Here is a 15,410-nt window from a genome sequence, read left to right as displayed (position 1 = left end):
AAGGATATGTGCAAATGAGTACACAGAAAAGATGTTTGTTGCAAATTTTTTTTTAAAGGGAGAGGAGGCCATAATGGAACTATTAATGGAGAACTGGTTTTATAAATCGTGCTATCACACGGTGGCACGTTGCTTTATAAAGCTAAGAAGATACTTCTGGGTGTTAGGGAGGTTTTACCTTAAAAAGTTTTTTCAGTGGCTTTAAGATATAACTCACATGCCATAAAGTTTAGCCCACCTTTAAGTTTTTTTTTTTCTTTTCTTAAGTTTTTAAGTAGGCTCCATACTCAGTGTGGAGCCCTTAAGTTTTTAATTTATACATATCAGTAGTGTTTGGATGTACATGGGTTACTCTGATAAGTAAAGTAATTAAAAGCGTTCGGACTTTAAAATACCAAGCTAAAATAACTTTTTATCTTCTTAGTTTTACAGAATAAACTTTAATGGAAAAATAAAGGCTTTTGTCAAAATACAGCTTTGTTAAGTTAATTTGATGAAAATCAGTTTTTAAATCTTTTTGGTAGGTAATGCATGTTCACTGTGGCAGATTCTGGAGGTCTAAAAGGCTCTGGTAGAAAGTCTCCCCTTTCCATGTAACCAGCCATCCAGTAGCTCTCTCTGGAGGTCATTTTCATTTTTTAAAGATAGTTGATTCAGGATGAACAGATACATCTATCAGGAGGCTAGTTGTGATTTTTCATGTCAAAATTGCGGTTTGGAGAAGCAGAACCCTTCAGTAATATTTTGGTCAGATGTGGTCAGTGGGCTGACTCTTGCTAATCCTGACCTGCTGCCGCCCCCCCCCCCCCATGACCTGCTGGTGGTTCTGGGCTCCTGGCTTGCCGTGAGGTCCCTACACTGTCCAAGGCCCAGGCCCTGGACCAGTACCTTGAGGTTGGTTTCTGGAAGGGCTATAGTGCAGTCGTCACTGTTGGGAGATGGGCACGGGTTTCATTGTCAAAGGTTGTAGACCGTCACTAATCCATGATTGGTTCTGGTTTTTCTTAGTAGCATTTTTCTGTAGCTCACCAAGTGTTTTGCTAGAGTCTCTCTTCTTGGCAGTAACTCTGTTAGGTGGGCCCACCATTTACCAGAGTCTCAGGAAGCGCCCTAAGCCTGGTGGTATTTGCCAGAATTGATGGAGATGGCAGCATGTGGTGTTGGGAGAGGAGTTGGATTCCGTGTAGTGGGCGGGTCGGGGACGCCTCACCACAAACCCAGGACGTTCGTTTTCATGTTGAAAAGTTTGTCAAGTGTATTAAAGATAACAGGCATTTGAGTTAAATTTTAAACCATTTTTGTTATACACGGGGTGTATTTTTTTTTTTTTAAGAACAGATTATCGTAGTCGTGTCACTGAGAAAGCTTTGCAGACTAGATGGTCCTGCTAAGACATCCATACCTTTTGTTTATTTTTTTATAAAAAAAAACTTTGCTAAAACTTGGGGTTTTAGTTGGTTTATTAATTCATGGTATGTTAGTTTAAAATAATAACTGTCTTTGTAGAAGACATCATTAAGATCTTTTTTTTCCCTAAGATTTATTTATCTATTTGAGATAGAGCGAGAGAGCAGGAACAGCAGAGGGAGAGGGATAAGCAGACTCCCCACTGCACAGGGAGCCCAGTGCGGGGCTCGATCCCAGGACCTGAGCCGAAGGCAGACGCCTAACCAACTGAGCCACCCAGGTGTCCCTGCTGTTAAGATCTGTTTTCATAATTAGTTGCTTAATTTATAGGTTAATGTTCAGTAGATCTTAAGAACTCATCAGCCCTTTTTACAAATTTAAGATATTTAAGCAGTTTGTAGGAAGTTGTCCTATAAGGATATTTGCATATATATGAGAAGACCTAATATGTTCATTGCATCATTTTGAATTAGTGAAAATACCCAAATATGTTTGTTTTTAGAGGAGCTAAAGTAGTCATGTTACAGTGAAATGATATACTAGACAGCTTGGTTGGAATAAAAATTGAGTGTTTAGGTATGCATCTTAATGCAGTTTTAAAAAGTATATACCAAATTCTTAAGTTATTTGTTTATTTTTTTTGAGAGACCACGCAAGAGTCAGGGTGGGGGCAGGGAGGAAGGGAGAGAATCTCAAGCAGGCTCACGCCCAGCACGGAGCTAGATCTCACAACCCTGAGATCATTACCTGAGCTGAAATCAAGAGTCAGATGCCTAACTGACTGAGCCACCCAGGTGCCCCGTTAAGTGATTATTTCTTGTGGGAAAGGAGAAGAAGAAACTACATTTTCTGTATCATGTGAAGTTATCAGGTCCTGTTAGCTAACATAATAGGCAGAAATGAAAATGTAAAAACATTTTTGCCTTATGATTTATTTTTACAAATCTTTAGCCTTAGGAAGTAATTAGAAATACAGGCAGACGTTTCCACACAAATGTATTTATGGTAGGATTGTTTATAGTATTGAATAATTGGACACAACAGAAATGTTCGAGAAGAAAGAAATGAGTTAGTAAATTAGGACTTTTTTTTTAGGGTTTTTTTTTTTTGTTTTTTTTTGTTTTTTTTTTTGACAGAGACAGCCAGCGAGAGAGGGAACACAAGCGGGGGAGTGGGAGAGGAAGCAGGCTCCCAGCGGAGCAGGGAGCCCGATGCACAGGACTCAATCCCAGGACCCTGGGATCACGCCCTGAGCTGAAGGCAGAGGCTTAACGACTGAGCCACGTGGGCGCCCCAGTAAATTACGGTTTACTCCTGTCATAAACTGCCCTCACAACTTTACAGAATCTACTTAATGACAAAATTGTGGTGATATCACGAGCAAGACAAAGATAAAAAATTGTGTGTACTAGAGAGTTTTGTGGTCTCATTAAAGATATACTGCTTAGAGAATTGGTAGACCTGGCCTTTAAAACATGGAGTGTGCCCTCCCCTCCCTGGAGGCAGTCCCTTACTCTTTCAGATGTAGGGAAGCAAACACTTAAAAGCAACAACTTGCTACTTTTTTTTTTTTTTAAGTTTTTTTAATTTAAATAATCTCTCCACCCAGTGTTGGGCTCAAACTCATGACTCTGAGATCAAGAGTCACGAGCTCTTCCGACTGAGCCAGCCTGGGCCCCCCAACAGCAAAAACTTGCTTCTTACCTGCTACAAGCTGACCTTGGTTGGTTAGATTTTTAGCAGTGTTTAAGAGCAATTGCTGGAAGCCTGTGTCACACTGCCTGTTTAAGGATTGACTCTGGGTCAGAATCTGAGGCTCTGCTGGCAAAAAAAAGGAGGTAGGGAGTTGTGTTCATAGAACAGTTTAAAACTATGATGGGGCACCTGGGTGACTCAGTCGTTAAGTGTCTGCCTTCGGCTCAGGTCATGATCCCAGCGTCCTGGGATCAAGCTCCGCATCGGGCTCCCTGCTCAGTGGGAAGCCTGCTTCTCCCTCTCCCACTCCCCCTGTTTGTGTTCCCTCTCTCACTGTCTGTCTCTCTCTGTCAAATAATAAAATCTTTAAAAAAAAAAATTCTATGATTACATGGATTGTTTTTCTGTTAAAAAAAGAGTAAGAGGGCACCTGGGTTAAGCATCTGCCTTTGGCTCAGGTCATGATCCCAGGGTCCTGGGATGGAACTCTGCATCGGACTCCCTGCTCAGTGGGGAGCCTGCTTCTCCCTCTTCCCCTCCCCCCTGCTTGTGATCACATGCTCTCTCTTGCTCTCTCAAATAAATAAAATCTTAAAAAAAAAGAAAGAAAAAGACCAAGAAAGGTTGATTTACCAGGGATTGATTGATTAGTTTGAGAAAGAGAGAGAGATTGCGTACCTGCGAGGGAGGAATGAGTCAGAGGGAGAGAGAATCTCAGGCTAACTCCATGCTGAGTGCAGAGCCCAACACAGGGCTCAGTCTCACAACCCTGAGATCATGACCTGAACCAAGACCAAGAGTCGGACTGACGGTTAACCACCTGAGCCACCCAGGTATCCCACCAGGGAGGTGTTTTTTTTTTTTTTTTTTAACTTTATCGTGCAGAATCTTAAATATCACAAGTGGATGTAATCATATGGTGCATTTCCTTGTGCCCATCACTTAGGGTTGGGAATGATCAGTCCACAGACAGCTGGGTTTCATCTTCCACGGCTTCTCCCAGATCTCCAGACAAACCGCACATATCTCAGTCATTTATCTGTAAATATTTCAGCATTGCCATTGCCATGCGTGTTGAGATCTGGTATCATACTTGGTGGTGACAGAATCTACTTGGCATGTTTTTAGAAATGTGTTAAAGAAAAATTTTAAAGATACAGAAGTGAACAGGATATGATAACGAAGTTTCTGGGTTCTGTGTCCCAGTTTTCAGTGATTATTGACATGAAGACTCTTGTTTCATCTTTATCGTTGTGTTTCCCCACTGGATTTTTTTTTTAAGATTATATTTTTTAGGGGCACCTGGGTGGTTCAGTCGGTTAAGCGTCTACCTTCAGCTCAGGTCGTGATCTCTGGGTTCTAGGATGGAGCCCCGAGTTGGGCCCCCTGCTCAGTGGGAGTCCACTTCTCCCTCTCCCTTTGTCCCTTCCCCCAGGTTGTGGTGCACGTGCGCTCTCTCTCTCTTTCATAAATAAAATCTTTTTTAAAAAAGATTTTTTTTTTTAAGTAATATCTACACCCAACATGGGGCTCAAACCCACAACCCTGAGGTCAAGAGTCTCATGCTCGGCTAACTGAGCCAGGCAGGCATGTGTGGCCCCGCCCCGGATTACTTTATACTAGCTGCTAGACAGAATTTCCTCTGTAAATACTGTAAATGGTATATCTAGAATTTGAGGACTTTATTAAAAAGTTATCTTTAAAAACAATTTTTTAGCATCTGATAGTGTTCAGATTTCCCAGATTACTTCAGAAAGGATTCTTTTATAGTTTTATTTCTTTGACTCAGGATTCAAAGGAAGGGCTACATGTTAGAATGCTTTGTAAAAAAACATTTTTTTAAAAATTTTTATTTATTTGACAGAGAGACAGCCAGCAAGAGAGGGAACACAAGCAGGGGGAGTGGGAGAGGGAGAAGCAGACTACCTGCTGAGCACGGAGCCCAATGCGGGGCTCGATCCCAGGACCTGGGGATCACGCCCTGAGCCGAAGGCAGACGCTTAACGACTCGGCCAGCCAGGCGTCCCAGAATGCTTTGTAAATCTTTTTAAATCTGTTTGTTTGAAGAACTTAATTTTTTAAAAAGTCTCATACCCTGGATTTTACTGATTATAGCCTCATGATGTCTTCTTTAACATGTTTCCCTTTGTCTTTGAAATTCTTACACTGTAGAAGTTCGATCTGGAGGCTTGATCATCAGATCTAAGTTCTTTCATGACTGGAATGTTTCAGAGGCAGAGCTTTGCACCTGCTCTTGTGTCACCTCAGCTGACAGCAGTTGTTGCAGGCAGCCTTGGCCTGTTGGTGGTCAGGGTCCCCTTCGGCCTGGTGCTTTAAGCAGCATTAGGGTTGGTGCCTAGAGGGGTTACTTCACCAGGGTTGCAGTGTCTCTTACTAACATAAAAACATGTCCAGCTTTCCCTGGGTTCAGAATTTATCACTGCAGAAGGCACATGTGAAACCTTTCTCCTGCTCTGTTCTTCAGTCATCTGGTTTCCTCCAGAAATAACCAGTGTCTTCTCTTTGCTTTAGAGTTGGTGTGGATACCTAAGGCAGACTGTGTTTATATTCCTTTCTTTAATCTTACAGGAGCGGTAATTTATACACCTATTCTAACTTGCCCCTTCCTTTTGTTGTTCAGCTTTTTAGTATATCTTAGTATAGAGTTCCTTATTCTTTTTTGTGGCTGCACAGCATTCCAAAGAGTGGATATCTGCTTTATAGGACCAGTCCCCTGTTGGTGATCACGGTGCTGCATTACACATTGCCATTGTGTGCATGTATGCATGGGATGCACGTATCCAGGGGAGGTTCCTAGATGCAGAACTGTTGGATCAGAGGGGTATCTGGGGTTTTGATGATACAATGGTGTTATCCAGCGGGGCGAATACTCCCAACAGCAGTGTAGAACAGTGCCCATCTTCACGTCTTTGCTAACAGTGAGTAACCATATTTTGGTGTCTTTGCCAATCAGAGTTATAGAAAGGTAATTTTTTTGTGTAGGTATTGCCTACCTAGACCCTCGGCTTGAGCTTGGTGGGTGGAACTGCTGGTGTTTTATCTGGGAGAAGGTGCCTTCGTGTCCTCACCTCACCGTTGGCTCCTTCTAGCCTAAGACAGCCTCACCCTGACCATGCCAGGGCCAGGCCTTGACTTCTTGAAAGTGTTTTACCCAGAAATTTCCGAGAAAAGGGTATATAATGTCTGCTACTAGGTAATCTGTATAAATAACATTTCAAGTTTCTCAACTTGAACACTGGCCAACAAACAGCAATATTAACATATTAACCTGTGAAAAAGTTACAGAGCAGTACAATTTCTTTAGTATCCACATATTGAAAATACAAAGAATTTGATTCTTTTTTTTTTTTTTTAAGATTTTATTTATTTATTTGACAGAGAGAGAGACAGCCAGCGAGAGAGGGAACACAGGCAGGGGGAGTGGGAGAGGAAGAAGCAGGCTCCCAGCAGAGGAGCCTGATGTGGGGCCCGATCCCAGGACTCCGGGACCACGCCCTGAGCCGAAGGCAGACGCTTAACGACTGAGCCACCCAGGCGCCCCAAGAATTTGATTCTTTTTAACTCAATAAATAGTTAACTTTTTCCCCAAATTGTCTTGGTTTGTGATGTTTTGACAGGTTTCCGAAACTGTGTATCATATCAACTAATTTCCAGACTATCTTTAATATACCACATGAGACCAGTTCTGATTATACCTACCTTTTTTGTCTACAGATGTGCAGTATAATAGTTACATTTACTAAGTTGGATATCCTGGGTTAGAATCCCTTTGTGACCTTGGGCAAGTTATTTTAACTTTTTCTATTCATCTGTGAAGTGAGCTGGTGGTGACTGCCTCAGAGTTGTGCACGTTGAATGTAAGGACTTTGGAGCCAAACCATAAGGGTCCTTGTACCCCGATGCCATCACTTAGTAGTTTGGAAACTGTACCTCAATTTCTTCATCTGGGAAAAGGAAACCTTCCCAGTTTCCGTGTGGCCACTTCAAGGCCTGTGTGGACATGCAGCACAGCACAGGTGTACATGTTCACTATGACCAGTCTCCTTGATAGAGTGTCTCAGGCTCACTGATTTTTGGCCAGTGTGTCATTTCTGCTGGGCTGGCAACACTGGGAATAGCACCGCACAGCCCTGAGTGTGGAGGAACAGCCTCCAGAGCAGTGAGACGCACGTGCCTACTGGATGCCGGTTCCGTGCTCAGGCCTCAGTAGTCCGTGTTTCCTCATACCACTCTGGTGACTTTCTAGGAAATGGCAGGTTGTGATTGGGACTTAAGTTTTAGAATTGAATACCCCCCCCTTTTTTTTAGATTTTATTTATTTAAGAGAGAGAAAGCATTAGGGGGGTGTGCAGAGGGAGAAGGAGAAGCAGGCTCCCTGCTGAGCAGGGGGACCCCATGTGGGGCTCGATCCCAGGACCCTGGGGTCATGACCTTAGCTGAAGGCAGATGTGTAACCCACTGAGCCATCCAGGTGCCCTGACTCGAATACCGTTTTTTAAAAAAATAAATTTATTTAAACCTCTCCTCTTTGATATATTTTAGGACTCAATCTGAAATGGACAAGCACATTGAAGAGGAGAAGGGGCTGTAGAACAGACTGCCATCTTTTTTAAGTTTTTTATTTTTTATTATTTGAGAGAGAGCATGAGAAGGGGAGAGGAACAGAGGGAGAGGGAGAAGCAGGCTACCCCCTGAGCAGGGAGCTTAACTCAGGACTCTATCCCAGGACCCTGGGATCACAATCTGAGCTGAAGGCAGATGGGCGACCAACTGAGCCACCCGGGCATCTCAAAAGTGCCATCTTTTTAAGAACGTGGCAGTTAAAAGATGTCTCTGTGGTCTGCCTATTCTGTGTTGTGAAGTTACCATTTAGTTTTCAGCTTACCAGATGTCTGAGTCTCTAGCTCATTTGAATTTTGCTGAAGCTGCAGCTGGTTGCTTTAATTGGTCGAGGTGCTGGTAGGATTGTCACATGTCACCCACTTGACCCCTGATGGGTGGATTCGTGTGTGTGTCTTGGGTGTGAGATCACACTGTTTGGGTAGGTAACAGGCCTCTGCACCATAGACTCAGTACCTCTTTGTGGGTGCACCTGGGGCATTTGAGGATGGTCTGCTAGGATCCATTGTCTCTTATGAGCATAGGAGGCATGTGACGTGTATCAGTTTGCTGGCACCTTGATCCTGGCAAGGTATCACCCTGTCAGCAGAGTTGTCAGCTCTATCTTTCCAGGAAGTATGGTGCATGCAGACAAATGCTGATCATTTGTTTTCCTGATTGTTTGATTTGAACATAGTGAAGTGTTTATCAGGGAATATTTGGGATGACCAACAACAGGAAAGAGGTTCTGAATTCCAAAATTATGGAGTGAAATTGGGAGTTGGCCTCAGTGGGTCATTCTGCATTAGCCTTTCTCCAGCACCCTGACGGGCTTGGCACCATCACAGAGCCTCTTTTCTGTCTTGACTGATGTCCAAGTATGCATTTATTTGAAAAGAGTGTTTAAGATTTCCGGAGGAGACCATAACCCTGTTGTCCATTCCAATGTCACGCTCATCCTTATAGAGGGCTTTCTTAACAGTTGACCTGCTCTCTCTGGCCATCTTTGGGCAGAGGGACATAGATTATCACCACTTGGTCTGTTGGCCTAACTTTTATCTGCTTTATATCATCTCCATCCAAAGTTTTATCTTCTCTATGTTTTGGTGATAGATCACGTGATCCAGTCCTGTCATCCTGTGCTAAGCTCCCTGCTGTCATACTTAACACAATGCCAACATCTGCAGGTGGACTAGTGGGTGTAATTTCAGAGGTGCTGCTTGCCAACCACTGGTCGTAGCCTGACAGACACCCTATTTATATGTTTATCGGAAGTTATGCTGGGGCCTTTGGTCATGGCAAATTAACTGTCTAATACATGTGAAGCAGCTTATTACTAGTGTTTTAGTGTTTCCCCCACAGGTCTTTTCAGAGTGAGCAATTAGATTTCTAGCTTCTTTTCCTTTATCTCTTTGGGTAAGTAATAACCAGTTTTCCTGCTGCTTTAGACAGGCAATAACTAACCATGCTCACAGCTCTCAGTAATATTTGTTCTATTGTTTTGTTTTGAGGTGGAAGGGGGAACTCTACCCTCAGAACATGAGGGAATAATATTTACGTGGCTCACACAGACCAGTGAGTACATCATCGGCATCCCCACAGCTCACCAGAAGAGGGCCTCTGATAACTAGTCTCAGTCCAGCCTTTCCTACCCCTCAGAGAACACTATTATTTACGGCCAAAAAAAAAATCGGGAAATGTTATTGAGGGATGGGGGTCCTTTTACAAATTTTAGAAATAAATAGCGATGAAAAGACCATGCTTCTGAATGATCACTTGGTTTAACAAACTTCCCTTGATTTAATGTGATTGTTGATGTGCCAGCTGTAGTGTAGTTGAAGATCTTCCCACTGAACTTACAGGCTTTAAGAAACCGACCCAGGAGTGTATGTCCTATTGAACTGACAGGTTCCAAGACCTTACTCGAAACTGACCACGCTGTCTGCTTCTCCTGAGCTAGGCGATGGATCACTTGGAGTCCTTCATCGCGGAGTGTGACCGCAGAACTGAGCTTGCCAAGAAGCGCCTGGCAGAGACACAAGAGGAGATCAGTGCGGAAGTTTCTGCGAAGGTATGCCTGGGTGACTTTCTCCTCGAGTTGTGTGTACAAATCAGTGTCTGGTAAAAACCAGCCTGCCAACAGACTAACAGCTTATCATGAGCACTGACTGTGCTGTCTTTCGGGTGGACAGTCCTTGCTGCCTCGGTGCTTCTTAGTAAGGAGAGAGAGCTGTCAGCAAGCTCTCTACCTCCAGGAGCTGCTTGCTGCCTCTGTCCCTCCCCCCACTGTACATATTTATTAAAGTTTGCTTTTTAAACACCCCCACAAAAAGCAGGAAATGGGGGACAGTTAGTTGGGAAATGGTTAGACACTGATGCAGCTGTCCTGAAGAATGAAGAAGATACATCTATGTGTTGTTGGCCTATCAGCACATCCTCCTTCGGTTCCCCGTCTTTGAGTGCAGCTGACGAGTCTCTTCAGTGTCCTTTCCTCTCAGTTTTATAAAAGCCTTGCTTAGGATATGTGTGTTGCTACCTTAAATCCTAAATTATTAGGCATTCTGCTTACGGTACAAGTTTGTGCATTTAATCCCGGACATTTTATGGCCCTTACCCGAAGGTTGAGTTGTGATAGAGGACGTGAGAAGAGACAGCCTGGAAAGTGACCACCATAATGACCTATGCCACCATGTTCGAAGCGACAGGCATGCTGCTCCTCTTACTGGAATGCAGCGCGCAAGTTTAGTTTAAGGTCAGAGTCACAGCGGTGCCAGTAAAGATGTCAAAATTGTTACAGTTTGCTTGTGATCCACTGAGGATCTTGGCTATTCCATTTAATTTTGGTAGAACAGAGCAGACGTACAGCAAGAGAAACACTCATTGTCTCTGTGTTTTAGATGTCTGCTTACCTGATTGTTCGTCTTCTTTCAGGCAGAAAAAGTACATGAATTGAATGAAGAAATAGGAAAACTTCTTGCTAAAGCTGAGCAACTGGGAGCTGAGGGAAATGTGGATGAATCCCAGAAGATCCTTATGGAAGTGGAGAAAGTCCGTGCAAAGAAAAAAGAAGCTGAGGTTGGTGGGAAAATGTCTTGAAGAAAGAGGAAATGTAGTAACCCCTGAATGTTGACCGTTTGGGCTAAAATTAAACTATTCCATTTTTTAAAAAATTTTATTTATTTATTTGACAGAGAACACAAGCAAGGGGAGTATGAGAGGGAGAAGCAGGCTTCCCATGGAGCAGGGAGCCCGATGCGGGGCTTGATCCCAGGACCCTGGGATCATGACCTGAGCCGAAGGCAGATGCTTAACGACTGAGCCACCCAGGCGTCCCAAACTATTCCATTTTTTGAATATTGGGAAGAAATTGGAAATAGGGTGCTATGTGGACAGGGTTTGTAGGATTTAGTGTCTGCACATACTTGGGTTTGTGACTTTGCTCTGTTCCCTGTGACCCTTGTGTGACATTGGACCCATCACTTGCCAGCCCTGAGCACAACACCCATATGCAGTGCACAGTCCCAAGAGTGGAAGAGTCACTGCAGTGGTGTCATTTTACTCTCTGATCCTCTGGCTCTGTAGGGGTTTGCTGGGCTGTGGTGGTCACTTAGCTGGCGTGAGTGGGCCAGAGTTGTAGTGCAGGTTGCCCTAAAGAACAAAACCTGGGTGTTCTTGGTGACACTGCATCCCTGGTAGAGAGAACCTGTGCAGATTGAGGGTGGCATCCAAGCTGGGGTACCAGGCCAGGACAGGCAGAGTAGTGGAGAAACTGAGTCAGGGACTCAGTGTTTGTATTGTTGACAGCCGTTTTCTTCCTAGATTATTTTATCCATTGGATATGCTCTGAGTCTCGAGTCTTTACCACTGGAACTGGAAATGGCTCACATGGGCTTTGAGAATGGTGGGAACGGTAGAGTCAGAAGGAGGCGGGGATGGTTGTATTCCTGGAGTAAATGCTTGTTGAGCTCCAGCTGTGTGCCAGATAGTTTTTAGTTGTTATTTTTGGTTTGTTTGTTTTAAAGATGTTATTTATTTCAGAGAGAGCAGAGCAAGAGAGAGCATTGAGCGGCAGCGGGGTTGGGGATGGGGGTGGGGCAACAGGGGGAGGGAGAGGGAGAAGCAGACTCCCCTCTGAGTAGGGAGCCAGACACAGGACTTAATCCCAGGTCTGTGAGATCATGACCTTAGCTGAAGGCAGACACTTAACCAGTTGAGTCACCCAGACACCCCAGATAGTTTTTAGTTGTGAACAAACCAGAGGAGGCCCTCCTCATAGAGACAGTGCTGGGGTTGGGAGGGGGTACAGACAGAAGAGTATGTGAACAGATGGATAAGATTCAGATGAAGATAGGTGCTCAAAAGAAACGGGATCTGAGTTTGAGAGTGACTTTGTGTTGCCAGGGGTCTCCAGGTGGGGTTAGGGTTATCCTAGAAGTGCCCTTACCTGAGACCCACAGGCTGAGAAGGTTAGTAAGATTGGTGTGGTCAGGGAGGCTGGGTAGAGATGAGGAAATGGAATGTAGGTACCCGTGGTGCAGGTTCCTCTTTGGTTACCTCTGTACCCCTGGTTCAGCACGGTGCATAACACACCGTGGGAGCTCAGGAATGATTAACTGAATGCATAAGTGGTGCTCAGGGCCTGTGGGTGCTAGAGCGATGCCCACTGTGGCGGTGGTGAGTCCAGAGAGCAGAAGGGTTACTGAAGATGGGGCCATGCTAGGGTTGGGGTCAGCAGCACGTGTCCGTTGGAGGGCGGTGCTGAGATACTGCTTCATACCTCTGGCAGAACAACACCCCCTTCAGTGATGTTCATAAATAATATAGTCCGTTCGTGAACACGAGAGGGAAAAGAGTTCACAATACAGGTGGATGTTTTGTACGTAAAATGTATTCACGCCGAAACACAGATGGGGTCATGAATGTGACAGTTGCGGGTGATGTTTGAATCAGATCCCTTCATTGCCATGGAGGTGCGACTTGGTAAAGTTCCAAACAGTGTTCCCTGGTTGACAGAGTAGTTCTGTTTCTGGGAAGTTGGGTGTATATTTAAATTCTGCATTTTGCACAGGATTTGATAAGTCCCTGAAGTTTATTATAAATATAAGTCATGTACATGAATCTTTAACTTAGAATCTGAACTCTTATCTACTGAAATGGGAAATAAGTGTTTATGTGTAGAACAGAGTCAGGCTCCTTGCGTTGCTGACTGCTCTACCAGAAAGGCCAGAGAGTCAGGAGGGAAGGTCTGTCACCTCTTGGTACACCCCGAGACCCAGCCCTTCATGCTTCCAAGAGTAGAGCAGACACCAGAAATCCCTGGGATGGGTCAGAGATTTGTATGTGGATGTAAGTGATTGTAGATGACGGGTTCATCATGTGGATGTCTGCAGACAGCCCAGACAGGAGCAGGGCGTGGGATGCACAGCTGTTCGTGCCCAGGACTCGTAGCATCCTTACCCTGGCCATTGTCCTCCATCACCATCACTGAGAGTGCCCCCAGGAGGCAGCACCAGTTCTTTAAAACCACTGGGCAAGAGAGGATGGTGTGGGGGAGGCCTCCTCCGTGCTGATCTCTGGTGGTGTGGCACCTGTGGGTTCCTTTCTGCTCTCGGCAGGCAAGAGTGGTCAGTAGTCTCAAGGAATAATACAGAGAGATCCCGTGTGCCCTTTATCCAGTTTCCCGGTGATAACATTTTGAAAAACCATAACACAATACGATAGGATGTTGACAGTCACAATATGGGATATCCGTCACCACTGAGATCTCGTCCATCACCCTTCTGTAGCCATACCCATTTCTCTGACCCCTGGCAACTACGAAGCTCTCCTCCGTCTCTATATGCTGGTCATTTTAGGAAGGTTGTGTAAATGGAGTCATACAGTATGTAATCTTCTGAGACTTTTTTTTTTTCACTCAGCGTAGAGTTTATTTTGAAAGAAATTAGAGGTTGGTAGTCACAGTTTCAAAATTACAGAAAGGGATAGAATATCACAAATGTTCGTGTGTCCACCATATTTATCATTTTTGCCTAAGGTTTTTGGTTTTTTTTTTTCTTTCTGATAAAATCTGTAGCACATCAGAATGGAAATTGAGGTTCCTGGTGCTTCCCTCTCCAGTCCCCTCCTGTTTCTCCCCAGAGGCAGGCATTAGTGTGCATTCAGTTCTGTCTTTATCCTTTATTACATATGCTGCCCATAAGCTCTGTGTATGTGTGTGTGTGCGCGCGCGCGCACGCGTGTGCGTAACTTGTGCTTTTAAAAAATCCCACATAAATGCGGTGTATGTCTTTCTCGCTTGCATTATTCACTCACCACTGTTTGTAAGGTCTCTGCTTGTTGCTGCATACAGCTTCCTTCAGTTTATTGCTTTAGGGTTCCGTTTCATGAACACGTGACTGTCCGTTGGCAGTTTTCTAGGTTATTTGTGGTTTCTCACCTTCACAGACAGTTCACAACAAGTGTCCTTGCACTTGTTTGCTGGCACATGTATGAGCGTGTTCCAGGACATATGCCTGGAAGAGTTCCTGGAAATGGCACACAGCTGTCTGGCTTTCACAGATAATTGAGTTGCACTCCCTGTTAGTTGCACCAACGTAGTCTCCTACCAGCAGTGAATGAGAGTCCCTGCTTTTTGATGTCTTTGCCAGTGTAGTGAATGCCGTGGTATCTTATTTTAATCTGCATTTGCCAGGGAATTTTGAATACATGAATTAATGGAAGATCCCTTTATTTTTTTATTTTTTATCTTTTAAATTTTTAAAAAAGGTTTTATTTATTTATTTGTCTGGGAGGGGGTATGAGCACAAGCGGGGGGAGTGGCAGGCAGAGGGAGAAGCAGGCTCCCCACTGAGCAAGGAGCCTGATGGGGGACTCGATCTCAGGACTCTAGGATCTCGACCTGAGCAAAAGGCAGATGCTTAATCAACTGAGCCACCCAGGTGTCCCATGGAAGATCCCTTTAAATAAGGATCAGTGACTATTGGAAAGCATTTCTTTCTTTTTCTTTTCTTTCCTTTCCTTTTCTTCTTTCTTTCTCTCTCTTTCTTTCTTTCTCTTTCTTTCTTTCTTTCTTTCTTTCTTTCTTTCTTTCTTTCTTTCTTTCTTTTCTATCTTTCTTTCTTTCTTTCTTTCGATTTCATTTATTCATTTGAGAGAGAGAGACAGAGAGTGCACAAGCAGAGGGAGAGGGAGAAGCAGACTCTCCGCTGAGCCAGCCAGAAGCCCAGTGTGGGGCTCGATCCAGGGACCTGGAGATCATGACCTGAGCCAAAGACAGATTCTTAACATTAACATCGGAGCCTCCCAGGCGCCCCTGAAATATATTTCTTAAGCCTGGGTCTTGAAGGCGTGTTTTGACTTTGGCACCAGCACCAGGAGCCATGTCATGTTCATTTCTTCTGTATTTTATCCATTCTGACTGGAGTGGCTGCTGGAGGGGGGTGTGTTTTGCTCAGTTCTATCAGACATGTTCTTATTTGAAGAGAGTGTCTAATGTATTTGTCCGTCCAAATTTTAGCTTTTAGGGCAGCGTTGGCATACAGCTTTCTGGACGTTGGGACACAGTCTCCATGAGTGGCTCTTGTGTGTTTTGCTTGTTTATTTGGTTTGGGTTTTGTGCTTTATTTTTTTGAAGGCCCCTTTTGAAGAGTCTCCCTTGCTTCTCTGGTTCTCCTAGAGCTCTCCACTGC

The 15,410-nt window shown here is 44.3% G+C and overlaps 1 protein-coding gene across 7 annotated transcripts in view; it reads left to right on the top strand.

The window, feature by feature from the left end:
* The window catches only part of LUC7L (LUC7 like), a 39,130-nt gene that overhangs the window by 12,933 nt on the left and 10,787 nt on the right, over positions 1-15,410 (top strand). For 6 of the 7 annotated variants that reach the window (XM_057315606.1, XM_026485429.4, XM_044379172.3 and 3 more), the window contains 2 exons: positions 9,683-9,793; positions 10,654-10,797. In XM_057315606.1, coding sequence (XP_057171589.1) covers positions 9,683-9,793; positions 10,654-10,797 — 255 coding nt within the window. Of the gene's footprint in view, positions 1-9,233; positions 9,298-9,682; positions 9,794-10,653; positions 10,798-15,410 lie in introns of all 7 variants that reach the window. The other variant, XM_044379177.3, reaches the window with a different exon arrangement.

This window comes from Ursus arctos, unplaced genomic scaffold (assembly GCF_023065955.2).
Source record: "Ursus arctos isolate Adak ecotype North America unplaced genomic scaffold, UrsArc2.0 scaffold_2, whole genome shotgun sequence".
Lineage (NCBI taxonomy): Eukaryota > Metazoa > Chordata > Mammalia > Carnivora > Ursidae > Ursus > Ursus arctos.
This window is presented reverse-complemented; position numbering and strand designations above follow the sequence as displayed.